This window comes from Contarinia nasturtii, unplaced genomic scaffold (genome assembly GCF_009176525.2).
Source record: "Contarinia nasturtii isolate CC-2019 unplaced genomic scaffold, AAFC_CNas_1.1 Cnas_scaffold_4692, whole genome shotgun sequence".
Classification (NCBI taxonomy): domain Eukaryota; kingdom Metazoa; phylum Arthropoda; class Insecta; order Diptera; family Cecidomyiidae; genus Contarinia; species Contarinia nasturtii.
Genome location: NW_022201978.1, coordinates 3,684 through 29,375, shown reverse-complemented (window position 1 = coordinate 29,375; position 25,692 = coordinate 3,684). Strand labels below are relative to the sequence as shown.

The window sequence follows — 25,692 nt, the reverse complement described above, 5'->3', positions numbered from 1 at the left end:
AGTGGATCTATGTGTGAAATTATTTCCATTATTTTCTAATTTCTTCAAACAGCTCGATCAAAAATATTTATTTATTCACCTGTTATTATTGCAGATAAGATTGAACCCAACGGTTGAACTATATAGTTAATGCTACCTGTTGAAATAAAACAATTATTAAGATCTTGTAATAATGTAATGATTGGTATTCATTTTTGATTCTAATTAAATTGCAAGTAAATTGTGGATAATTGTGAGAGGTGAACAAGTTATCTTGACTTCCATTAGAAATGAACATATCAACTTGGTATAAATCAGTGAACAGTTATATATTTCTTTGTAGTTTTGCATTCTGAAAAGAATTTCATGCAATTCCACAGTTATATTAACATAAAAATAAAAATAAAACTAACAACCAAATCTATTCATATGTTCTGTCATCGCAAAGCATTGAAACCGTTGACCTACCTAACCAGCTGACTTGTGATGCGGTAAGCGATAGAGTTTCATTCTGATTAAATTTGTTTTGAATTCCGGTCAAAGCTGGAATTAGTATTCCAGGAAAGGCCAAACTGTTCATTGAAAAATGAACAAAAATTAAATGGTTGATTTAATTTCATTATTTATTTACAATTAGTTTGAAAAGATCATGTTCATTGAATGGTTTTGAACATAGCTTCTGACCACTGGTCCGAGGGGTCTAATTACATCCCCTGGAGAATGGATGTGGAAAATGAAATCTTTTACAAATTGAGAAAAATAATCTTTCGATTTGCTGCGAAAAAAGTGAAGAGCAAAAACGAAAAAGATCGAGATTTGCATAGAAGCTGAAAATTACCACTTAACAATTTTGAATTTTTTTAAAATTACACCTTAGAATGCGTCCGTCAGAAGCTATGGCTTTGAATAAATATGAAAAAATCACCAAGTACCTGTGATAGAAATCGACGATATTTATAGTTGTGTTTGCCATCCTGATGTTCGTAAAATTCCATTGTCGAAATCGTCCAACAGTGGTTTGTTTCTCGGCTTTCTCACGATTAAAAAAAAAAAAATAGAAGCGCGTGTTTAAAATGTTTAAATTACATCGAGAAGATTAGGCTCAACATATAATAAAAAAATTATATGCATTGTAAAATTTATCACAACACAATGGTGATGCCTTATCAATATAACGCACCAATATTTCTCAATCTAACAACAAATGGGAGAATGAAGCTAAACAATTTTGACTGCGGTGCTCTTCACACCCATCGACAAACCCACTTTACAGAGCTACAAGTAATCGCTATTTTGGTTTATGACAGTCTGCTAATCTGTACGTTTTACAATTAAATTTAATTCCAAAGTCTTTAAAGCCAATCATGATTCTATCAAGACAATTAATGAAAACGAATACAAACTTATAGATAATTCATTTTTGGAGTATGATGAATTGAACATCACGGAATGTATTTGGCTAATTCAATTTTTTTTCTCAATTTTTCATGCTTCAAAGCCGAAAAGTATGCAAGCCATGTTCAGCATATAAATCGGATATAAATTAATTCATTCAAGAAAAAAATGAAAATGGAGCTAACTTCATTACAATCACAGAATCGACCAATGCCCGCCAAGTTGCACAGTTTCAGTACAATCAAATGTGTGCATACCATTAAAAAGGACGGCAATTATTGCGAGGAAAATATTTCATAGGTAAAAAAGATTCGATCTGTATACAAAAATAAAAAGGTATCTATTGGAAGAGTGTTTGATTCAGCCCATTGAAATTGATTCAGACGTGCAATGGGAAAATTTTGTGTTGACTCGAACCAAATATTTTTTTATTTATTTTTGTTGCAAATATCTGACGCCATGTTTTATTTCCAAACTGTATACAATAAGTGTGAAAGAGAAAGCATTAAATTAATCGCGCCAATTTAAGTCAAATTAATCTGTCAAAGTATGCACCATAAAACATTGAATCTCATCTGCCTTCTTTTTTAGATCACCAGGTCAAAATCTCGGAAATGAATGCCAAATCAGGTGAAAAATGGCACGGTAAAGCCTCACAATGTATTCAAAAGATGCCAACATCGAAATCAACAAGAACCACAAATATGACTGATCTCGATGACGTATGTCTCCAGACAATTTTCGGTCACTTGAATATCGGCGATATGTTGAATGTCTCCAACTCAAACAAACGTTTACGTGTGTCTGGTGCTCCAGTCTTTGCTCGCCGATTTGGCAATAAAACAGTCACTCTTATGGATATTTATCCGAAATCACCTGAAATATATATTCATCGAAAAAACACTATCACTGTGAGCGGACTGAAGGAATGCTTGCAGTTTTTACGCTGTTTCAACCATGCCATTACCAAATTGACGCTGTCATTCGCCCATTCAACCGTTCAACATCATTCGATTGTTGATCAATACATCTATGATTATTGCATCGCATCTTTGGTGGAACTTACCGTTTTTGACCGGTCATCAAATCTATTTGAACATTTGAAGGTGCCATTTTCAGGTGAGATGGAGTTATTCAAGAAAACCATTCAAAAATATTGATTTTACTTTTCTTCTGCAGCCATGCACACACTTTGTCTCGATGAGTGCCGTTTGAGTAAAAAATTCAAACAATTCGAAAAATGGTTTCCACGGTTGTGTCACCTCGAGCTGTTCTGTAATCATCTCGATCCCACTTGCATCGAGGTCTCATTCCCTTCTTTGACGTATCTGGCCACTGAAATCAATAATGGCAATCAAAAAACCGATATCAACAAAGAAAATGTTGAAAAAGCATTGCGTTTGAATCCGCAACTTCGCAGCTTGAACATTCGCGTTGCTTCGGATGAAAAGCTTTCGTTCAGCGATTTCATTAAGATTTTTCGCAAAAATCCACGCATCACAAAACTTCAAACAAAATGGTATTGTGATCGAACGCTCTACAATAATCCAGTGGTGCCACATGAAATTGCAGCTGCTTTGCCATCGCTCAAGGAACTACATCTCACTGGGTTTATATTCACAGACGAAGAACCAATCATACTATTCGATAGTGTCAAGTCGTTGAAAAAGTTTTCATTCCCACTTTCGCGTAATACACAATACACGTGGCTATGTGAAGAATTGGATTATTCATGGGAGGTGTCGAGAAATAAAGATCATCTTGTCACGTTGAAGCGTTAATGACAAATTATTTTTAACAATTTAAAATGTACGACTAAGCATTTAAAACACTTAGACAATTGTATTACAAATACCAAATAATAAAACATTTTATAAACCAAACAAACCGTATTTGACTATATTTCATCCATAATATCTTCACAAGATGCAATTGCACATTATTTATTTCTTTGAAGAAATATTAAAATTATTTTTTTAGTTCAAAATTCTTCTAAGGCATTCCACTTCACCGGAATTTGTACCACTACAAACGTTTTTTTAAATGCATGGTTCCAATAATACCCGTGTGCAAAAAATCACTTACAATCAGTGTAAGTGGTTGGTTTTCATACAAATTTTCAAATCATCACAGTCACAGCTATTTTGGGACGTTGGTCTGAATGCAAAGTTGACTTTAATAAAACATAAAATAAAATGTCTTACATCCATAAGATGAACTTTTCCGCACTGTGATCCACAACATGGATTAATTACATATCTTTTACTCAAATTTGAATTCACGAGAAAACTGAATCTGACATTAGTTTTGTGATACAAATAATTTTCGACACACTCTTCATAATAAAATTACTAAAAATGGGCATTTTTGTATGGAATCAATGCCTATATGATATCTTAACGACGTGAAACTTTGCAGAGGTTATTTTTTCACAATAAAATAACATTCTGAGAGATTGAAATAATTTCAATACAATTTAGGGATACCTTCCATACAAAATTTTCATTTTCGACCAAAAATCGAAAATTTTGTATGGGTTTAACTATATTTTTGACTAAAATTTCTTTAAACTTGGTGAGATTATTTATATTGATGAGAAAATAATATTCACAACTTTTCAGGTGCCACGCGGAGAAGTCAGCTTGCGAACGTAAGCCTCTTTATTTACACACGGGACACGTGTAGATAAATATTCAAATTATGTAATTAAAATGATGATGATGATTTGTGTACTGTGTCACTTTGCTATAAATTAAGAGATCTGACGCAATTAAGTTCAGTCGGTAAATCGAGTTGGTTCCAATACATTTTACATATTTACAAAAACGTATTAAAAAAATGAAAGTGTTCATTTGCTTGGGAATTATAGCAATTGCTATAGTAAGTTAAAAATCACTTGATATCCGCTACAATCTTTCAAACAAAATTTACTTTTATTTTAAAATTATTATTTTACCAAGCATGAATCAGTCAAATAATGGTTGTAATTATTTTCTTTAAAAAAGCTGCTCTCAAAATTGATTTGCAAAAAAGTCGACTGAATGTAATGCATTCGTGTTCTTGAAAAAAAAATTAATTTTTTTCTGCTTTGTTTAATTTGAAATAGATTTCAGCCGTGAGTATGGGGGCCTCAAGCAGTAAAAAAGCTTCATGTAAAAAATCGATTTTTAATTTTAAAATAAGACATTAATTTCAGTATTCAGTAGATGTATGACTCAAGAAAACAGGCGGCTTAGAAATATCACGTGACGAAATGTCTGTCTTTTTTCCTTGTTGCTTGCATACAGTTCAACGTGATTACGTAAAAAGTTTTATCTTAATTTTATTAAATATTCTACGTGTAATCGTCAGCTGGTATTTCTATTGCGCATGTTTTACGCATTGCTGGATGCCAATTTTACATTTATATTTATTTAGGACATTATAATTGTTGTTCTCAGGTTGCTGTTCGAATCCATTAGAGTTATTGCCATCCCTTATGGTATCTGTGAGTGAAAGACTCCGTTCGATAGAGACACCGGCTCCAGATATAAACATTTGTGAGGCTGCAACCGAAATTGATGGCGCTAATTGGATAAAACAGTATGTAAAATAAATCTTTCAAAAAGTTCTGTATAAACAATGCAATTGATTTTAGCTGCACTGGAAAAATCGTCGATTACATTGAAATGGTTAATCGAGTTAAGAATAGTCAAACAAATTATTTGTCAGATCCGTGAGTATTTTCAACTGTTCGATTTTGCACGAAAAAGAATTAAATAATAATATTCTCTTAAATAATTCTGCAATAGAGCACTGGAAGGAATAATAAAAAGAGCAACGGCGACATTCAAAAACTTTGACGAAATTCATAATGGCAAACCTCAAAATGGTTGCAAAACTAATCGATTCACTTAGTAAGTTTTTTTTAACTAATTTTTTGAAATAAAATTTGATAATAAACTCCGTCTTAATTAGCGTCTACAAAGTCAATATCATGGAAAATGGAGAACAATTAAGGAAACTTTACAAAAACAAGTATGAAATGTGCCATATCTTTATCTTCCTTAAGTCATTTTTTAAATCAAATTTTTATGTTATTCAGAGAAACTAACGCGGCTACGAAAGAAATGATTGAGAAGGTTGCCATCGACATGCATGTAAATTTGTGCAAAATGAAAGCTGTGATAAATTCACGTTGTGCTTCTTGAATGCAAACTTTTGTACACACACACACTCGCACATACATCTTTGAAAAATACTAAATCGTGCTCCCATTCAAAATATAAGTTGCAGTGGTTTGGTAATTTTCAAAGAGTGTGTACATATTTAAATCTTCTTTGAAAATGTACCTCGAAAATTATGAAAATAAAAAAACAATGTTTTTTTAAATCAACGAAATGCCTTTTTTAATGAACTCTGTGTTAATTTTTCGACCGATTCCAATACTTTACCTTACACACTAGGTGTGTGCGGAAAAGTAATAAATCATTCTTAATTAATCGCTTTTCTCGTTATTTAAATTGTGATTCTGATCAATTTTATATCTAAATAGATTTTCATGTTTGGAATTCATTGAATTTAATGACGACCACCTTCACTTCGAACCACTGGAATTGCCAACATCAACGAAGCAAATTAGTTTGCGTCATTTTGCATAGTGCCAATTTATTGCGCACACTAACGGCACACAAGTCACAAGCCTGCAATCATTGGAACAACACGTGTATCATACTGACGAAGGAATTGATCACGATTTGTACACAAATAAATTCAATAATTCAAAGGTAAGAGCTTTAAATTTTTATAATCATTGCCTCAAATTTTCTCGAGATAAAGAGAATTTGAGGAATTAATATCAATTGAAATAGGAAAATAGTTAGAATTATTTGTTGGTGTAGAGGCCTAGTAGCGCAGCATTGCAAGATAAAGTGAAGGTTATGTAATGTTTTTGTGCAATTCATTCCTTATGAAACATAGTGATTCAGTTGATTTTCTTCTTCTTTGCATTTATCCAATCAAAATTAATTCAGATCTTGTGCACAACATTTCTGCTCCGATCAATTTTCGTTCTGGAAAATTCGATGACGTCATTTGCATACTGCACGAGCCACGTTCGATTAGTTTCAGTACATTCCGCCAGATCGGAGGAAGTATTTTACTTTTATCGTGACAATTACGGTGTCACATATTTCTGACATTAAATTTCTGTTCAAAAGAATAACATAAATTCAGAACGAGATACATTTTTTTATTAAGAACTTTATACATTTCAAACTGCAAAGTATTTGAATTGGATTGTCTTTTGTTTTATTCTCTTTGCTCAGTTACCAGAAAAAAGTCACAATGAAACCATTCCCAAGCAAAGGTACATTAGATGGAAGGGTTAAGCGTAGATACAAGCGCAAACAAAGCACTCGAAAGGTCGAAATCAAGGAAGAAGTTATCATAAAAGAGGAGCCAATAGACGGCGGTGAATTGATTCATTATTCGCCTCCACCATCACCGATTGCTGCGACTCAACGCACGATCAAATCGGAGAGCGAGAGCGACAGTGAGGTGTGTAGCAAATATGATCTTGATTATGCAAAGAAAGAAATCAAGAGTGAAGACGAAGAATGTACGAAGAAAAGTTGCTGCTCATCAGGTGATGATTTAAATCAACGCAAAGGCGATGATCGAAATGATGGAAATCGATTGCATCCAGAACGAAACGCTTTGAATAGCGAAGGACAGAGTGGATGTAATTCCAAGGGAAAGAAACGAAGAGGAGCAAAGAAGGAAAATACATCGAAAGATGCAAAGAAATCAGCTGTAAAGAAGGAGAAGAAACACAAATGTCACGTGTGTGATTATACTGCATCGTGGAAAATCAGTCTCATCAAACATACCCGAATTCACACCGGCGAAAAGCCTTTCGTATGCGAAATATGTGCAAAGGCTTCTTCAGAGAAAAGTAATTTAAATCGACACATGAAAGTTCATGCCACCGAATTTCCATTCCATTGTCAAAAGTGTCGCCGAGGATTCAAACAAGAAAGCGAAAAGATCGAACACGAAAAGCAATGCCAACATCGACAATACCAATGTATTGTATGCAAATACACCACTGATCAATTGTCAAGTCTCAAGAAACACATGCTAATCCATAGTAGCGAGAAGCCTTTCCAATGCCGCGTTTGTTCAAAAGCATTTAAACAAAAATATCATTTTTGCCAACATTTACGCATTCACACCAAACAACTACCGTTTGCCTGCTCAAAATGTGGACACCGATTTGCTGTCGAAATCGACAAACAATCGCATGAGGATCGATGCAAGTGTCGACGATACGAATGCCATATTTGCCCATATAAATGTTTCAAGAAAAGTCATTTGAAATACCACATGCAATTGAAGCACACCGGCGAAAAACAATTTCAATGCAAAATGTGTGACAAGAAGTTTGCTTTGAAAAGTTACCTTAAGAAACATTTGACGATTCATGCCAAACCGCGTCCAATGCGTTGCACCAAATGTTGTTGTCGATTTGCAAACGGAGACGACAAGAATGCACATGAAAAGCATTGCAATCGACGCCACTATGAATGTTACATCTGCAAAATTTTGATGCAACGTCCAATGAATTTAAAAAGCCACATGCGTAACCATCATACCGGTGAGAAACCGTTTCCATGCAAATGGTGCGATGCCCGATTCTCTCTTCAATGCAACGCTAATCGTCACATAAAGAATTTTCATCGTCAAAACAAGTGAAGATCGGCCCTAATCCGATCACTTCATTCCACACCGATGGATTAAAACAACAGATATTCATCGTTTGTTCAACACCTTCTCATTTAAAGTACTTTCTCTATTCAATAAAATAAATTGACAGATCATTTCCAAATCACTATTATCATCAACTGAATTGAATCAAAAATGTCATAAATTCAAATAAAATGCATTGAATAAACCAATCCAAAGTTTTCTTCATTTGCATCTTTTTCACTCCTCATTCTTTGTCTCCATTCAAAACGTTAAAATAAAAGGTAAAAACTTCAATTCAATAAAAGTTCCTCATTGCTTATTTCAAACAATGATTAAAGACTCTAAAATCGTTGGTTTAATCTGAAATTCACTGAATTTAAGCACTGCCAACTTCAATCTGGTTCGTTAAAGTACCAACACACACATTGCTGTTGTTGCCATTATCCTCGTTGACACAAATTGAACTTATTCATTGAGAGCACTGCGCAATAAAAGCATAGCAGACAGAAACAGACGGCCATTGGACATAGTAACACATAATTGCACTCGTTTCGCGCCCAAAAATATTGAATAATTTAAAGGTGAATTTTAACCATTATTTTCGAGTGAGAATTAGACATAATGGAATCAGTTCCAATCCAAACAAGTAAATTAACAATTTTCTTTGAGAATTTTTCAATAAAATCATTTTGATCGCTCATTCTCAATTTTTAGAATAATATTAATTATTCTATTTTTTGGCATTTACATATGAATTCATAGTTAATCGAACCAATTTTGGATTGAAAACATCTGTTTTGTCCAGTAGATAATAGATTTTCTCGATTTTCAATACAGTTTGGTGTTTCTTGGAATTTGCTAGTTTTCTCCAGAACATTCTTGTTCACAAAAATGTGACATTTTACTTCTTTGAAACACACGAATGTTAAAATTAAGATTTCATAACTTTTCTTACAGTTTTTTGCAAAGGTAGTCATGGTCTCCAATTCAGATCCGGGTGAAGGTACCTCGGATGGTAGACACAAGCGCAAGCGAAAGCCAAAGTCAAAACACTCAAAGACGACAATAAAACAAGAAAACGATATCAAAGTGGAACCAAGGGACGGAGACGGCACATATATGGTTCAATTCTCGCCACCAACATCACCAATCGAAACAAGTGGCACAATCAAATCAGAGAGCGAGACCGACGACGAACTGTGTTTGAAAAGCGAACCGGATTGTGTGAAAACAGAAATTAAAAGCAACAAAGACGAATGTTCGATGAAGAAATGTGACGCTGCACAGGACGGACACTTAAATGATAATTCCAGCAATCACAACGACGGTATAAATGTAGCCAATGTAGGAGGAAATGTAAACGACAACGATGAACAGCGTGGAAAAAAGAAAAGTGGAAAGAACAAAAACGCCAACCATAAAGCGTCAATCGATCCAGCTAAAGCAAAAGAACAAAAGAAACACAAATGTCATATGTGTGATTATGCAGCTTCATTCAATTCGCAACTCAAAAAATCCTTCAGTGACCAAGCCAGTCATTGCAATTGAGAAGCCACCGCTGCGACTATCATCATACTGTCGACAAGCCATCTCCATGCACATGATGCAACACCCAGCTGAAATCTCATTCATGAAATCACTGTTGCATCCATTTTGAATAAAAAAAAATTCTACAATACTTAAAATAAAAAAAGATACATTTTTAATCCGATCCATTTATTTCGTTCAAAGGTTTGAATCATATAAAAAGTTTGAATTAATTCTTGTTTCGATGGAACAAAGCGGTACTCATACTATTCCTGCAGTTTCGTTATGTAAGCATATTATCCCGAGCGAATATTCGGAACGTTCTCAATGTTTGCAGTTTTTGCAAGTTCGCGAAAGTATCGCTTGTAATCTAATCCCAACATATACGGTTTTTTCAGATGGAATTCGGCATTGGCATTAATTTGTTTTTGAAGATCTTGTCGCATTTTAGTCTGTGATGGAAATTGCTTTTCGCCAGAGATGAACTTCAACGCAAATCGAGCCTGTATTTGAAGCAATTATATTAAACTGTGTCTCTTCATTCACATAACGGGTAGTATTCACCTGTAAATCGTACATGGGATTGTGTGCTACAGTTATCGGTAGTCCTATGAATGCCATGGTATTGTGTTCAATATTCAAGATTTGTTTGAATAATGGTTCCACGTAAAAGTCATGAGCACAAATGCCCACATTTTCATCCAAAAATGGATATGAATATTTATAACCTGGAAATGAAAACGAAATTCATCATTTCATCGATTTTTTTTTAACCATAGAGTGGAACACAACAACCTGTAGCAAAAATAACCACTGTGAAGTTTTTTTTCGTCCCATCAGAAAATTCGGCACCGTTTTTTGTGAAACGTTTCACATCTCCTTTGTGAGTGATACCGTTGTCACCTCTACTGAAAATTCCGCGTGCTTTATCTATAAATATATTATTTGGATGAGTAACTTCGCCTTTCGATAGAATTCGAATTTTTTGGCATAAATTACGAGTCAATTTAATACGCCTTAGCACAAAAGATCTTCTAGTTGAACGCAATTGATGCCGAATAAAATCGCCTGAATCCGACCAGAAGATCGTTATTGTGGAAGGATTCAAATGTTTCAGGCTTTGAACGATCGATTACTTTTAACTACAGATCCTGAGCAAAACAAATAAACAAACTATGGAAAAATCCCGAACCTAATGCTTTTTGTGCCAAAGACATTTTTTCCGATGGAATATGATAGCTATGCGTTACACGTTTAGCAATGCCACGAATTTGATGTACTATATCTGTCCCGCTGGTACCGCCGCCTATGACTAAATAACATAATTTGAAGTTCCATAAATCAAGGAGCTTTATGAACTAAAAAAACTTGATCATACCTAAAACCTTCTCTCCTATTTGAATCCAATAAAAATACAGATTAAAAAAAAACAATAAAAAAAAATCGTGGATGTCATACCTTCGAATTTGTCAGGTGTTCGATAATCATGACTGTGCATTAATATTTTCCCTTTGAATTCGCCCGGAATATTGGGATAGAGTGGAGAAGAACAGAATCCAGTGCAAACAAAAACCGCATCAAACGTATCCATGATTGTGTAATTAGTTTGCATGTCATTGACGAAGATTTGCCATTTATCTCCGTCAATTGATTGAACATGCACAACCAAATGATGGTATTTTATGTGGTCTTTTAATCCAAATTCATCGGCATAAGAGTCCAAGTACTGCCATACTACATCATGCGTAGGAAACATTTCAGTGCCTTCTGGAAAGTGGTGGCCAGGAAATATTTTTATATGGAGTGTTCGTTCTATTTTAAATTATCACATCAATATTATTTCAAGTTTGGCATTTGTCAAGTGTGTATTTAGAGCAATTGAATACCTAAGATCAGAATACATCGGAGAGTGTATACCTTCTCCTATCTGGTCTGTGTAATACCATATCCCACCAAGCGCTTCGCCTTTTTCAAAGATAACTACGTTGTGACCTTGTTCAATAGCATTCTTTGCACTAGCCAGTCCAGATGCCCCAGCTCCAATTATAGCAATATTCAGAATCCTTTTATCAGTCGTAGGAAGGGTATCGTTGGCACTTGTGCTTAGCAATCCACAGAGAAATGCCAAAAGCATCCATTTTATTTTATCTATCGCCATCAATTTTTCTTTATGCTATTCAAAAGATGATTGAATCAAGATGAATTTTTTCTTTTTAAGACTAATTTTTGAGAAAACTAAATTTTTTTGATTCGATTTTATCCGAAAACCGAAGAAATTTTAAAAGAAAATCAACTTTGAAGAGCGAAAAATTTACTTGTTCAGTTTAAGAAAAATTCTCAATGAATGGAGAACTAAAAAGAAGACAATGGTTAGTAGTCAATTTTGTAGAAAACAATCGAATATCATCATATTTTCTACTATTTTCTGAGACAAAAACCAATATTCATTGTTTACTTAACACTATTTGGTGTGTCGCTTTACCAAAAAAAAAATACTGAAAAAATAAGCACGTGTAAGAAACACGTCATTCATAATTTCTCCTTAAAAAAATTCCATTCGGCGATATAATAAACACCAGCGTTCGAAACCGGTACGATATTTTAATTTCAAAATGATTTTGAGCAAAATAGAGAAAGCGGGAAAGGGTAAAAAAATAGTTTGAATGCCGTTTTCTCTATATGCAAATAATTGCGATTCACTTGCGAGTTCTATCTTACTATTTTCATGTCGTTCGACTTGCTCAGTTTTGTTGAGAGGAAAAAATTGTCTTGGTTTGGGGTTTAATCGCTGATTCAATGTGCTTACTGTTTATATTTGTTTAATTACAATATTTTTTGTGAATGAATTTTCATGGCAATCCACATGTTCAAATGAAGCATCTTTTGACTTATTCAAACTTGAATAAGTTTGAAACAACAAGAGCTTGAAAAATGTTTTTTTTCTTTTTATTTAAAAAACACGTGTAACCTGATATTTGCTTTGTAATACAGTGCCGTCAGAAAGTTTGGGACCAAGCAAATATTTTTCATTCAAATCGATAATTTTTTGAAGAAATATTTTTGCTTGGTCTCAAACTCGCTGACGGCACTGTATTTGTTTGTAACTTACGACAAGTAATGTTTTATATTCGCGTAGCTTATTTTCAATCAATTTAAATTATAACAAACGAATATACAAAATAATGGCCTTGAGAAAGAACATATTTTGCCTTATTACACGTAACCAGAGGTTCAGCTTTTTGGGCATTTCTTTGAGATGATAGTTTTTCGTTCCACCAATCATTTTAATGTCTCTATTTCTTTTCTGAAATGCATGCCGTCAATGATGTATTTGTAGTTACGAAAACCTGGCTCCTTTTGGCTTTTAATTGCGTCTGTGAATAAGTCTGCTATAAGATCTGGTATATTTTCAATTTCTGCCGCTGTTGCAAGCTGTCCGTAATAGTCCTTGTGACGAAGTGCCAACACATGGGGTTTTTCTTTATTACCGTCCCTTATATTAACGGCATTTTCATTTCTTAGATCAAGTAACATCTGATTTGTTGTTGGTAATTTTTTCGCTCCTGTGATGAATTTCAATGCAAAACGTGCCTGTTTTCACCCGGTACGACTAAAGCATATATCTGTCCCTTTAGCTACAAATCGCCACCTGGCGGTCAGATATGTTATATATGTGTCATGTATCCATAACATTGCTTTGACAGCTAAGCGTGCTAAAAATAATCAGTGTAAATAAAAACTTGTTGATTATATTTTTAATTGTATAAAACCAAATGTTTTTTTTGTGTTGCTATTGTGGAGAAAAAATAAAAGCTAATTTGTTTAATTTAAAAAGGCATGAAAAATTACATGCAAAAAGTGTTCAGAGAGTGAAGTGTGCTTCTGAAAAATGTCAACAAACATTTGCGGCAAAGAGCTCTTATTTCACGCATTGGTCTATAAAACATAAAAATGAAGTTATGCCTAATGGCTTTTTCCGTTGTGTTAATGACACTAAACATAAACACAACGAATCGAATGTTTTCGATAAATTTCGACGCCACATAGCTATCCACATAGCTATGGACACGTATGAACTATGTGGTTAAACTACAGTGGTTTGGCTAGTCGGTAAATCGTACATTTTAGAGTACATTCTTATATGCTCTCACAGAAATCGCATGAAACTAAACATAAACACTTAATAGAGTTATTTTTTTTTCATCGGCCTGACAATAAATTGCATTGCAGCGCCAAAGAAGTTCGTGAAAAAGTGAGTCTGCTGTCAAATGTCAATATTTTATCGAACCTTTCTATGGAATTACTTAGTACCAAAAAGTGGCGCCACTGTACATTTCATAGAAGGGTTCGATAATAAATTGACGTTTGACAGTAGACTCACTTCATATGAAGGAAAATCACCAACTCCTTTACATAATGTGTCCAGAACGCAAATTAATCTTGCCGATGACATTTCGCTGCAATCGAAACAATTGTGTCAACAAACGTTTAGAAAATATAAAATAGTAAAATAATATAAATTGATAATTGCATCGATCATAATAATAATATTGAAATTTATTAATAATTTTTGTAAAAGAGTCAAGTTAAGTAATGTGTTGAATGTGCCGAAATGTACGCACATCGAACTGTTCGCTTCATGAAAGATGAAAATGTGGGAAATTTTATACAAAATTTGCTTGAAAGTGACGAAAACAATGAAATTGGCATTGTCAAGGTAAGTAAAATTGAAAAATTGAATAAAAAACATCATCAAACATGTACTTTATGTGCGATGAGTGTGATTTCGAAGTACGGTCGCAAGTGCAAAACTCGGTCGCACGTGCAAAATTCCGTCGTAAATTAGATTCTTGCAAATTTTTGTATTGTGTTCATTTATTATTATTTTCCATTGTGTATCCATTGTAAAGGTCGTTCCTGAATATGAAGTGAAGACAAAGAGTTTGGGTATTTTTTATGAAATTCCATCGGCGCATCGCCAATACGTTGAGAAAATCGGAACGAATGATGCTTGTGTATTTGAAATGTCTTTTGTGAACGTGTACCCGAAAAACGTGCACGATTTCATCTTAGAATCCAAATTTATCGGAATCCCCAGAGGCTCAGCTACAATCGAAGATGGCGCTTGGATAGATCTTCAAAAACGCAGCCAAAAGAAATGCCGTGCCTCCAATAAACAGCCGGTCTACGCAATTAACATTCGCGACACATTGTTCCATGAGGATGAACCTTGGAATTTCAACAATTTTGGCCCTTCACATTCAATAATCCATGGACAGAAGCAAAATCTTATGAATGGAATACAAAATTCATATATCAACATAGCTTGGCCGCTGGTTCAGCACAAAACTCTTCATGTAATTTTCTGAGCGCTCGTTTTGGTTTTGATCGATGTGGTAATGGTGGCGGTGGCGGTGGCGGTAGTGAAACGGAACTGTTCGAAGTTGACGAAACTTTTGTTAGATTAGATAGACACCAGCCGGTATTTTGGACGCTTGGGGTTTTTTCGAAGCGAATTTTCTTCCAAGATAAGGAGCAGCCCGGCGGTCATATTTCATGTCACCTATGTGTGTTCTCAATTACCTGTTGCATAAATTATTCTATCAAATTTTTGATGTGATTTATCTTTAAATACAATTTTATTAGGCGCTTTGATGTAGTCTACTTCACCCTTGATGACGATAGGATGGAAGCCTGCCGCACACATTTTACGTGCCTTGCCTAAACATTGATGAACATTTTATGAATTCGTACGAACGAGTCAATGAAGATCTTACCCATTAATTGTTTAAAATATGAAACTTCCGGCACGGACTTTTGGGAGCTTTGTGTTATTTTGTTGCCAACTTCGTGAAGTTCATTTGCGATATCGGTTTCACTGATATAATTACAAATAAATGAGTAAAATAATCGTAAAACTATTATTAATTTTATCTTACCTCGGTCCCGTTCCAATAACAAGAATGTTTTCACCTTCAACAGGATAGCGAATTAAACATTAACAGATATTTTTCAAGATGATCGAACCTACCTTTATACAATTGTGGTTTACGGTAATCGTGACTATGCATTATTTTCCCATTGAATTCTTTTTCACCACGAATATATGCATAATATGGAGACGAATAAGAACTACTGCATACAAAAACCGCATCAAAAATATTGGTTTCGGTTTGATTTTCGGGTAGATCTCTGACTGTTATGCTCCATTTGCCATCTCCAATTGAAACAACTTTCTCCACTAAATGTTCCAATTTTATGTGTTCCGTTATATTAAATTTTCTGGCATAAGAGTCTAAATATCTCCATACGTCTGTATGTGATGGATATGACCTTGTATTTCTCGGACCTTGTATTTCGGGAAATTCCATGGTTTGATACGGCGTATTTGTTCTGTTTGAAACCAAAGTCAGTACGTTAAGTGTGAATTGTTCACGATCTGATCATAGATAGTTAAAACTAATTTTGAATACCTAAGTGTGTAATATAGTACATCGCCGAGTGAATATCAACGCCGTATTTATCTTTTCCGATTTTATCCATGTACTTCCATGTTCCCCCAAACCTATCACTTTTATCGTAGATCACGACTTTGTGACGTTGTTGGAGAATATTCTTTGCGCTAGCAAGTCCAGCCGCGCCGGCTCCAATAACAGCGATATTCAAAGTCTCACTCGAAGTAGAGGTATCACCGGCATTTAAACCCAACAATTCACAGCCAAACACCAAAAGTACACAACAAGTTACTCTTGACATCATTTTAGTGCTTTAAAAAATAAATTCCAACGCGATTGAGTTCGATTTTTTTTTCTTTATTGAAATGTAATTCGATGAATATTTTAATCTATTCAATGCGAAATGTGTTTGTTATGAATTTGAAAATATATAATAAACTATTTTTGAAACAAACCGGTAAAATAAATAATGATCCACTGCAACAATATACCAATTACTGAATTTTAGTGCGATTTTACACGATATTTATATGTACTCAAATGTGAAGAAAAAGAAAAAATTCTTCTAGCATATGCATATTCATAATTCCAAGACATTTTTTTATGTTATTTTGATGTTTATTGAACATTTACTTTACATCAACAAAAGAAATGATAATTTAAAAAACAGCTTCTGTTTTGTAACAATTTACGTCAGGAGAAAAATAACTTTGTAAAATTGTTGTAAAATTCTGAATAAATTTTTTAAAAATTGCTTCCGGTATTCTATTTTTTAATTTCGAGAATGGAAATATGACGAAGCGACACTTCAACTAATGCGAACAACTACTTCAGTAATTATCTCTTCCTCGAATATTGCTAATCAGTTTTGGATTTATTTGTTTTTCTGCATAATTTGCGTACTAAATAGATAATAAAACCAATAATGGCAATCAAAATAGTTGCAATTGTAAGGTAGATATCAAATGAATAATAGATAAACGCAGGTAAATTGGTTGAATGTGATTTCAGCAAAGGAGCACCATTTGTCGCCGATACATATTCTACCCACCAAACGGCCGTTTCAACTGGATTCTTGGGTCGATTTCGATATGAATAAGATACTTTTTTTGCATTTTGCAAAGTTTCCAATGATAATGCATTAGTGATTGCGGTTTTGATAGATGATTCTGTTATATCTTCATACGGAACGATGAAACCGATACCACGTGCTTTTGCTGCGGCTGCATTTCGAAATTGATCGCCGTACATTGGAGTCAAAACCATTGGAACACCACAATAAACTGATTCGCTACTTCCCATCAATCCACCATGGCTATAAAATACAATTGTTAAGTTCTTTTCATATAGAATTTGTGTTGAAATGAAAATTATTGTACCTCAGAAAAACGCGCACATTTGGATGACCTAAAATGATGCACATTTTTGATCAATTTTTAAATATTATTTCTTTTAAAATATATGAATGATATGAATAATAATATACAGAGTTTGCTTACATAAAATATCTCTTTGGGGCAACCATTTTCGAATGAATACATTTTCTGGTTGATCTTGAATGGTGTCATTTTCGAATTTCCATAGAAACTTTTGTTTGAAAGAAGCGAAAGCTTTCAAGAGACTCTTTCGTTTTGCGTCTGGTAACGTTGATCCACGTATCATAGAACCCCAGCTTACGTAGATCACACCATCTTTGGCCGAGTCTAAGAAAGTTTTCAATTCTGTATCTAGAGGCTTTTCTTCTTTGATATGAATGCCACCCAATTCAATGACGGTTGGTGCGTTCGGCGTTGAGCCAGTGTACGAATAATGACTGTTTACAAACATCAAACTGGTCTCCTTAACAAGCTCTGTGACGGACGGAACATTGTCATTTTTCATGTATTTCTGAATTATTTCATCTGTTGCTGGCGTCGTGATGTAGCTATAAGGGCGGAATAGTTTTGTAAAATGAGAATAGTATGAAAAATTATCGTCTATTGTCCAGAAATAAACAGAGCATAGAATCGCACTGCTTCACAAGCTCAGAAGTATACTTGTCAAGAGACGCTCCTGCGCTCCTAATTTATATTATACAAACGATAATAATCACACTAACATATAGCTAGGAGCGACGCCAAGCATGCATGCTCTGAATAAATGAAAAAGTTCAAAAAATGTCACTTATATGCTAGGGGACGGAAACCATTAGCTAGTTTTTTATATTTCATGTAAAAACTAGGAAAATTAGAAAAAAACTAGCAAAAACTAGAAAAATTAGCAAAAATTAGCAAAAATTATTTGATCCGCCATTTTGATATTCTGCCATGATTTGGTGACTAAATCAATTTTACAAGTCGACTATTGAAAGAAACAAGTACTTTATGCACGATTTTGTGTTAAAAAAGAATAATTAAACTAATTTTCACTATTATAAGTGTATATTTATTCAAAACACATAAAAATATGTCTGAACAACAAAACGTCAGAATACTTCATTGTGTCAGTACAATCATTTGATTGTCATTTGACAGAACAAAAAACTAGAAAACTAGCAATTTCATAAAGGAATATTAGCATTATTAGATTATTCAAGCAATAAACTAGTAAATTAGCTAAAAACTAGTAAATTAGCTATAAACTAGAAAAACTAGCATTGGTTTCTCTCCCCTAGCTTATATGTGAACGATACAGCGCGATACAGTAAGAGTTCAATTAACCAGAGCAACTTTTTTATTCATTTATTTTTGATGAAAAACCAAATAAAATACCTACTGATACATAAGTTTCAATACATTGACGGTAATCCAGTTGCTGAGGCGTTTAATAAAATTCATTTTGTCTGTATAACCCATGAAGATCGTAGGAATATATGATGGAGTTGATGGATTCCCCAAGCGATCATAATGCCATGGCATAAGTACACAACTACTTAGGCCAATAACAGGTGCTTTCAATTTCCAGGCAACAGCCATCATGCAATCATTATTGAATTGTTCCAATAAAACAACGTCGAACACTTGATTCGATTTCAAAATATTCTGCACAGCAGTTGAATTGAATGCAACTTCACAAGCATCAATTCCAAGTTGTTGCAAATTAAAGAAATCCATGAAATGTTGGGACCACGAACGATTTTCAAACATCTGAAAATGTAATAAGTTTAAAATTTGGAGATGAAATTTTACACATATGATCATCGCATTTAGTAAAGGCAGTTAATGTTCAAAACGTTTTATATTTTACTTTTTTAAACGACGCCATTAGACGGGACCAAAAAAGTTTTTCATTGAAGTATCTCATTCGATATCATACAGATGGCTTCCATGCAAAAATCAAGTTATTTGTATCGCAAAATTTATATCAGATTCGGTTTTTTCGAACCGAAAAAAAACCAAAAAACAAATCGTGCATACACGTGGATGACACATATATGAGATTGGAGACTTTTTTATGCGAGTCTCGCTAATCAGCGCCATCATACCTGACATCCCTCACAAATGCACATATTTATTATTTATTTTTATTTTAAGTAATATATTTTTCCTTTATAATAATAATATATTTTTTAAATTTGATTTTATTTGAATTTTTGAACAAAACTATATTTTTTTTTTATGATGAAAATGATGAAATATTATTTTTCTCCAACGTCTCCAACCAAATTTACGTAATGTATTTTACGTATTCATGTTTTTGACAAGTCATTTGTCAATTTAGATTTATGACATTTCGTCATTTTTCGCATTTTGAAGTCGCTGTAAATAGCGTTATAAAAATGGTGAGAAATAAATATTAGACTGATATATTTTTTATCAGTAATTTATTCTTTAAGTTTATTTTATCTCTTTATTTTGTTTTTTACCAAAAGCTGTGTATTGTTTTATGTTTGTTTTTAAATATTTTATGTAACCTAACAAATGGGTTGGTGATTTGATTGATATTGAAACAGGACGTTCCAAATTGACAAATGACTTGCCAAAAACATGAATACGTAAAATACATTACGTCAAAAATGTCACAATCTCTCCCATCTCTCCAAGCCAACAGATGGCATTAATGTAAACCATTCGCAATGTGTCTCTTCTTAGAGCCATCTACTTGCGTGCATATTAACTTTTGCTCAGAATTTTTTTTGGTCTTGACAACAAATGCACGTTTTCAATATTGATTATGATTTTAATTACCTTTAAATCAACCGCATTAGTAAGTAAAGTCGTGTTTGTCAATAATAAATCTTTGTAGTTTTCAGGTGCATCGTTGTCTGGAAAATGGCTTAAAACTGTAACTTCATGGCCGGCTTCAGCAAGTGCGCGTAAAATTGGATGAAAAAACCGAAAATGACTTTCACCCGGATGTGGAAAAATGCCAAGAATTCTCAAAGAATTTGACGTCGAAATTGCCAACACCAACACCAACACTATTTGCACCTTCATCTTTACCAATTATATGCAAACTTTGATTTTTGATTTGTATTTTTCTCTGGTCAAATTTGGAATGTTCAACCACAATTAGAAATTTAGAATTTTGAAATACCAACCGCTGTGATACATCAACTTATTCACCTTTCTATTTATTCAGACAAAAATAAACTGAACTTAAAATTGATTCGACAGTTGCTGTTTCTCACGTTGGTTATCAAAGTTATACATGTTATCAGTAGTTAAGCAAGTTAAATAGATAAGCCAGTGTTTTCAACGAAATATCACTAAATTGGGTTTTTTCTTATCATCTTTTGGAATTCGACAATGTAACATTGCCCGAATTATTTTCTAGTAGAGAAGAGAAAGATGAGTGTATGAGTGACTTCAAACGAGCAATTTTCGAACGAAAATATCTAAAAAACAATTATGTTTCATTATGATACTCGACTTAATAGTCCGATGCACGAAGTGTTGAATGATACACATATCAAATAAATGGTAAAATGCAGAAAGAGAGAACTATATGGAAATTTAATTTATCAGAAGAACATCCAGTGGTATTTTTTCGGTATTGCTGCCGGTATTTATTACCAGTGTTTCGAGTAGATTAAAAATCTTGAGATTTTTTAGATAGATTTCTAGATAGATCAAATCTAAATCTGATCTTAGATCAATAAAAAAAGGTATAATAAATCTAATCTATCTGGATCTGGATACAAAAATCTGTATCTAACGAGAGATATCTAAGATTTACAAGCTTAACACCCAAAAGCATTCTTTTCTGATTCGGGTCGAATATGACGTTAGTTTTAAGATGCAATCAATTTTTCACAGACTTTTTCATACAAAAATTTACAAAAAAAAAATATTTTTGTATAGGAGCCATGCCTTGTGGTAGCGTAATGACATGAAACTTTACACAGGTTGTTTTTTCCAGAAGAAAATTACATTCTGAGAGTTTAAAGAAATTTCAATGCATATTAAGGATACCTCCCATACAAAATTTCAGTGATGAGCACATTAGCTGGCTAATTTGCCATCACTGTGTACACCGGCTAACGAATGCGTAAGCCAGCACTAACACACGTCAGGAGAATTGGACGTTTTCACACGCATACTATCATACACAGTCACACAGACAGTGTAGACAGTTAGCTGGCTAACGATTGGTGTACACCAAATGTTGGTATACACCGAGGCTAAGACAACGCTGGCTAACGCAAAACCATCACTGCAAAATTTTCGGTTATGAGCCATATTTTTGATTGAAAATTCTTTTAAATTATTACAAATATGTCAATGGTATTTGAATCTTTCTCTTTTAGAAATTGCTTGTTCAACCTGTTGCACATCGCTTTCACATCAAGTACTACTACTACTAAAAACAATTTAAAAAAATCCAGAGAAACAAATTTCAAAGTTCAAGGCATGTAACATCAATCTGAACAATCAATCGATTATCGCTATCACACACATATTCGTCATGTACAGACTGCCTTACGAGCCAATTGGCATACATATAAAACTGCGCTTTAAGTAGACTTGCTGACGCCGTCACATGCTTCAAAAAAATGTTTCATTGCTTTTTGCGTAAAACTTGCATCGTATGCGTAATAAATACTATGCACTATTTGCTTCTTTAATCAATATTAAACAAATATTCGTGCACCAATGGTTGTGAGTGTGCGTTGTTTGCATATTTGTCGTAGTTACATAATTCTTTTGTTATATTTATCAATGATCGCGTGAATATTCAGATAACGATTTTTTTTTATTTGTTCAAGTTCGTTGTCCAGCTGGTATTAGAGAATACTATTGTTCACGGTTTCATCATATGGATGCAATCTGTGATTTTAGATTGAAAATCGTTTAATCGAAATTTCGTCGCCAGACTATGGGTACAAATACCGTTTTGAATTAAATGACCCGTATGGGTCAAGAATGTTTTAATTGATCGATGCTGACACATAAATTGATTAATCCGCCGCCTAAGCGTTAACGAAAAGCAATCACAATTTTTATATCAATTATCACATGTCCATTTTGGACAGTGAACTGTCAAATGTTTTAATAAAAAATATTGATAATAATTTAGAAAAAGAGTCAACGAACACACATTTAATTTTGTAAATACTGGAGCCAGCCGGAGATAAGACGTGATAATAAATTCTATCAAATAAATAACCAGTGATGGGCACATTAGCTGGCTAATTTGCTACAAATGTATACACTGAGTTGTATGTCACTCATAAATGTCAGTGAGAATCGTACATAGTCACACAGATAGCTGGCTAAGCCAAGGCTAAGACAATGCTGGCTAACGAGAAACCATCACTGTAAATAACCTTTGTCCAAAATCACTCAATCAACAATAACTTGACTTTTTTCGTATTTGGGAATTACCTTTTTATGATCGTTTGACAGCATTGTAAAAACGTCAATCGTTACAAATCATTTGAGTACATCGGTGGAATTTTTTCCTGCTTTGAACCGTGTGCGAGAATTATATCAGTGGAATAAAAAAGAAAGATGAAAAAAAGGAAATATAATGTATTCCAATCGTTCTCGTGCTTATAGTGATTTAAAAGTGCAAAAATCAAACGAAAACATATTTTGCCATATGAGATTTTATTATTATTCAATTTTTTTTTTATTTGTTTCCTATTCTTATTTAGTTAACAGCAACAACTGTTAAAAATCTACTGTTATTTGATATTGATAATCATTTTTTACAACGTTTGTTTTCAACTCTTCGTTTAAAAAATGTTTTTTCCGTTTTTGTAATGCTCCAATCAATAGGATTGTGCGCTGCATTTCCTGCGATTGTTATAGCTGCCTTGAAAAAAGACACACAAAATGCATGTTTTCATTAGGTAGTATTGCTTTTATTTGTGAACCGATTGGATCAATTTTATCTGCCTTTTTATCGGGTGAGTTTTGAAATTCCATAGTTGAATAGCAAAAGTGACTCATAAGAGCCAAAAGCGGCACTTTTTGAGAAAAATACGATTTTTTCCGACTTTTTTCAATTAACAGACCCATTAGGTCGGAAGCGGTCTATGATTCTTGTGAATATTCCAATCGCGATCGCATGGCTGTTGATGTACAATTCAAGCAGTGTGATTGAAATTTTTATCGGAACGTGTTTAATGACTTGGAGTTGATTCGTTCTTTTCTTTCGATTCAATTTGAATTCTCAGTTATCGTTTCAATCATGAATATTTTTCAACATTTGAAAACATATTGATTTCTTTTACTAGGCCTAATGGAAAGTCCGATAATAACATATGTTGGTGAGATTTGGTTAGTATTTAGCTCTAATACCTTCAAACCCAATTGAAATCAAAACTAATTCAATTGAATTTCGAATTCATTTTATTATGCAAAAGAAATCATTTTGTGAAAAAGTTAATCTTCGACAAATTGTGATCCACTCATTCCTACTTTGCCTTACTCACCACTCGTTACCATTTTCAATTGTTTTTTTGTTTGTATTTGTGTTACAAACGGTTGCATCGTTATTTTTGGGCGTTACGCGGTTGTTTAAATTGACAAAGATTCTTACGTTTTATTCAAACCATGTCTCGAATGAGAACTAACTTAAAACATCATACTTTGCAAGCCTTGGCGATTAGTTGCATTAGTTTGTATGTACCAATTTTAACCATTATTGCGCTATGTTTCGTGAGTATTTTCGAACCAAAAAAGAAGATTTTTGAACTAAAATGCATCTTAATATGTAATTATAAGATTCCCGAAAGTCCAGCCTGGCTCCAAAGAATCGAACAGCTGACGCCGAATCTTCGCTCGCCTGGCTCCGTGGCTGGGTCCAAAAAGAAACGGTGCATCAAGAGCTACTTGAACTACAGCGTTATAGTGAACAATCAAAGTCGTGTAGTGCGTGCATCAAATTGGATCAAAAATGTACACATCATCCGACATTTATGGACAAATTGAAGGAATTAAAGCGTAAAAAAACCCTCAAGCCATTCTTCATTGGTAATTTAAATTTTTAATCAATAAAAAAAGATCAAATGAACATTTATAAATGATTTTAAAATTTAAAGTGATGTCGTTGTTTTTCATCGCGGAATTCACCGGTATAACTGGTATGTCCCCATTCATGCAGCAAATCTTCAAAGTACACTTCAATTTAAATGAGACGAAGTTGGAATACTATTGGAAATTCTATTGCAGATCAAGCAGCAGCTATGCAAGGCTTTGTGAACAACCTAGCGAATATTGCATTTTTGTGTTTGATTCGATTCACCGGTGAGTTTTGCGTAAATTCAAAAATTGGATTCGTTTTGATGGTGATTCAATTTTTAGGCAAGCGAAAATTATACATGCCAATGTTGATCATTGTATTTTTATGTTCGGCAACCGTCTCAATATATGGCTTTGTATTTTTCCCAAGCGTCTATAATTCGTTTCATAATGAAGAAGTCGTTTTACAAGCGGATTCAAATTTCCGATACATTCCATTTTTTTGCATTTTTTTCTGCAGTTACTGCGGCGTGAATTCGCTTCCATGGCAAATGTTATCCGAAGTTTATCCTTTCAAGTAAGTTATTCAATCTTTATTGCCTTTATTTTAATTTCTTAATTTTCTCTACTAAAATCTGACAATTCCTTTTTTTAGAGCTCGAGAAGCAGCAGCCGGTTTGTCAGCAACGCTTGATTATTTGATCACTTTTATAAGCACAAAAACATATTATGATCTGGAAATATCATTGTCAATACAAGGAATATCGCTGCTTTATTGCGTTATTGCCGCATTCGAAGTCGTATTGATGTACAAAATTATGCCAGAAACTGAAAATCGAACGCTCGAGGACATTGAATTTCATTTTTCCGACAATTCAAAAAAATTAACCGATCGAAAAATTGCAAAAATTGCATGTTCACCTCGAAACTCGGAAATTGGAGTGGAGAATGGGCTCGAAAATACACAAAACGGCTGTGATAATCGGAGTTTCGTTAAAGATGCTTAAATGGGACTTAAAATTGTATTTTTAAATGTAGACAATTGTTCAAATCGTTCGAAGTGTACAAATAGAGTATTTCGAGGTATTTGTTTATTTTCTTGCTCAATTTTGACGTTTAGACATCGACAATGAGAGTGTAATTTCATTTTTTTAGTGAAATATATTCATTGTATGTGCTTGAATCATTCGTCACAAAAACATTGGTGTTTTATTTTG

General features: G+C 33.6%; 7 protein-coding genes across 8 annotated transcripts; 4 read left to right on the top strand and 3 right to left on the bottom strand.

Moving 5' to 3' along the window:
• Positions 1-4,162: 4,162 nt before the first annotated feature.
• Positions 4,163-5,749, top strand: LOC116351121. Its single transcript, XM_031783178.1, has 7 exons — positions 4,163-4,254; positions 4,481-4,526; positions 4,815-4,956; positions 5,012-5,089; positions 5,166-5,270; positions 5,332-5,391; positions 5,459-5,749. The coding sequence occupies exons 1-7, from the start codon at positions 4,213-4,215 to the stop codon at positions 5,562-5,564; spliced, it is 579 nt and encodes a 192-aa protein (XP_031639038.1). The 5' UTR covers positions 4,163-4,212; the 3' UTR covers positions 5,565-5,749.
• Positions 5,750-6,930: 1,181 nt separating this feature from the next.
• On the top strand, positions 6,931-8,162 carry LOC116351114 (zinc finger protein OZF-like; the record flags this gene model as incomplete). Its single annotated transcript, XM_031783169.1, has 1 exon — positions 6,931-8,162. A coding segment is annotated over one exon (1,179 nt), but the record flags the coding sequence as incomplete, so codon positions are not given.
• A 422-nt stretch (positions 8,163-8,584) lies between these two features.
• On the top strand, positions 8,585-9,692 carry LOC116351123. The gene is made up of 2 exons (XM_031783181.1): positions 8,585-8,684; positions 9,061-9,692. Exon 2 carries the CDS (start codon positions 9,079-9,081, stop codon positions 9,649-9,651), a length of 573 nt encoding a protein of 190 aa, XP_031639041.1. The 5' UTR covers positions 8,585-8,684; positions 9,061-9,078; the 3' UTR covers positions 9,652-9,692.
• A 197-nt stretch (positions 9,693-9,889) lies between these two features.
• LOC116351120 (senecionine N-oxygenase-like) lies at positions 9,890-11,843 on the bottom strand. Its single transcript, XM_031783177.1, has 7 exons — positions 11,517-11,843; positions 11,089-11,442; positions 11,009-11,023; positions 10,823-10,942; positions 10,426-10,560; positions 10,195-10,358; positions 9,890-10,133 (listed from the first exon to the last, which is right to left on the bottom strand). Exons 2-7 carry the CDS (start codon positions 11,384-11,386, stop codon positions 9,927-9,929), a joined length of 939 nt encoding a protein of 312 aa, XP_031639037.1. The 5' UTR covers positions 11,387-11,442; positions 11,517-11,843; the 3' UTR covers positions 9,890-9,926.
• A 3,160-nt stretch (positions 11,844-15,003) lies between these two features.
• Positions 15,004-16,324, bottom strand: LOC116351122 (senecionine N-oxygenase-like). Its single transcript, XM_031783180.1, has 5 exons — positions 16,104-16,324; positions 15,662-16,023; positions 15,570-15,603; positions 15,408-15,508; positions 15,004-15,351 (listed from the first exon to the last, which is right to left on the bottom strand). The coding sequence occupies exons 2-5, from the start codon at positions 15,999-16,001 to the stop codon at positions 15,206-15,208; spliced, it is 621 nt and encodes a 206-aa protein (XP_031639040.1). The 5' UTR covers positions 16,002-16,023; positions 16,104-16,324; the 3' UTR covers positions 15,004-15,205.
• Positions 16,325-16,592: 268 nt separating this feature from the next.
• On the bottom strand, positions 16,593-20,636 carry LOC116351113 (UDP-glucuronosyltransferase 1-3-like). The gene is made up of 5 exons (XM_031783168.1): positions 20,252-20,636; positions 18,840-19,210; positions 17,585-18,009; positions 17,465-17,492; positions 16,593-17,400 (listed from the first exon to the last, which is right to left on the bottom strand). The coding sequence occupies exons 1-5, from the start codon at positions 20,498-20,500 to the stop codon at positions 16,944-16,946; spliced, it is 1,530 nt and encodes a 509-aa protein (XP_031639028.1). The 5' UTR covers positions 20,501-20,636; the 3' UTR covers positions 16,593-16,943.
• A 2,610-nt stretch (positions 20,637-23,246) lies between these two features.
• Positions 23,247-25,237, top strand: LOC116351119. 2 transcript variants are annotated; one of them, XM_031783176.1, is made up of 6 exons: positions 23,247-23,418; positions 24,239-24,487; positions 24,556-24,597; positions 24,686-24,760; positions 24,996-25,052; positions 25,131-25,237. In XM_031783176.1, exons 1-5 carry the CDS (start codon positions 23,349-23,351, stop codon positions 25,007-25,009), a joined length of 450 nt encoding a protein of 149 aa, XP_031639036.1. In that variant the 5' UTR covers positions 23,247-23,348; the 3' UTR covers positions 25,010-25,052; positions 25,131-25,237. The 2 variants fall into 2 exon arrangements, 1 of the variants encoding a protein (XP_031639036.1); XR_004202095.1 differs by lacking the exons at positions 23,247-23,418; positions 24,996-25,052; positions 25,131-25,237 and adding an exon at positions 24,818-24,905 and having other exon boundaries at positions 23,830-24,487; positions 24,556-24,760.
• Positions 25,238-25,692: the final 455 nt, after the last annotated feature.

Excerpts from the sequence above, each read along its gene's own strand:
- LOC116351121 (XM_031783178.1), top strand. The coding sequence starts at position 4,213 with ATGAAAGTGTTCATTTGCTTGGGAATTATAGCAATTGCTATA. Across the intron at positions 5,090-5,165 it reads ACAAATTATTTGTCAGATCC|AGCACTGGAAGGAATAATAA; the intron begins GTGAGTATTTTC and ends ATTCTGCAATAG. Across the intron at positions 5,392-5,458 it reads AGGAAACTTTACAAAAACAA|AGAAACTAACGCGGCTACGA; the intron begins GTATGAAATGTG and ends TATGTTATTCAG.
- LOC116351123 (XM_031783181.1), top strand. The coding sequence starts at position 9,079 with ATGGTCTCCAATTCAGATCCGGGTGAAGGTACCTCGGATGGTAGACAC.
- LOC116351120 (XM_031783177.1), bottom strand. The coding sequence starts at position 11,386 with ATGTTTCCTACGCATGATGTAGTATGGCAGTACTTGGACTCTTATGCC. Across the intron at positions 10,561-10,822 it reads TTTGGCACAAAAAGCATTAG|ATAAAGCACGCGGAATTTTC; the intron begins GTTCGGGATTTT and ends ATATATTTATAG. Across the intron at positions 10,359-10,425 it reads AGTGGTTATTTTTGCTACAG|GTTATAAATATTCATATCCA; the intron begins GTTGTTGTGTTC and ends TTTCATTTCCAG.
- LOC116351122 (XM_031783180.1), bottom strand. The coding sequence starts at position 16,001 with ATGGAATTTCCCGAAATACAAGGTCCGAGAAATACAAGGTCATATCCA. Across the intron at positions 15,604-15,661 it reads TAAACCACAATTGTATAAAG|GTGAAAACATTCTTGTTATT; the intron begins GTAGGTTCGATC and ends ATCCTGTTGAAG. Across the intron at positions 15,509-15,569 it reads GTTATTGGAACGGGACCGAG|TGAAACCGATATCGCAAATG; the intron begins GTAAGATAAAAT and ends TAATTATATCAG.
- LOC116351113 (XM_031783168.1), bottom strand. The coding sequence starts at position 20,500 with ATGAAGGTGCAAATAGTGTTGGTGTTGGTGTTGGCAATTTCGACGTCA. Across the intron at positions 18,010-18,839 it reads GTATTGAAACTTATGTATCA|CTACATCACGACGCCAGCAA; the intron begins GTAGGTATTTTA and ends CCGCCCTTATAG. Across the intron at positions 17,493-17,584 it reads GCCCCAAAGAGATATTTTAT|GTCATCCAAATGTGCGCGTT; the intron begins GTAAGCAAACTC and ends GCATCATTTTAG.
- LOC116351119 (XM_031783176.1), top strand. The coding sequence starts at position 23,349 with ATGTTTTCATTAGGTAGTATTGCTTTTATTTGTGAACCGATTGGATCA. Across the intron at positions 23,419-24,238 it reads TTTATCTGCCTTTTTATCGG|ATTCCCGAAAGTCCAGCCTG; the intron begins GTGAGTTTTGAA and ends TGTAATTATAAG. Across the intron at positions 24,488-24,555 it reads CCTCAAGCCATTCTTCATTG|TGATGTCGTTGTTTTTCATC; the intron begins GTAATTTAAATT and ends TAAAATTTAAAG.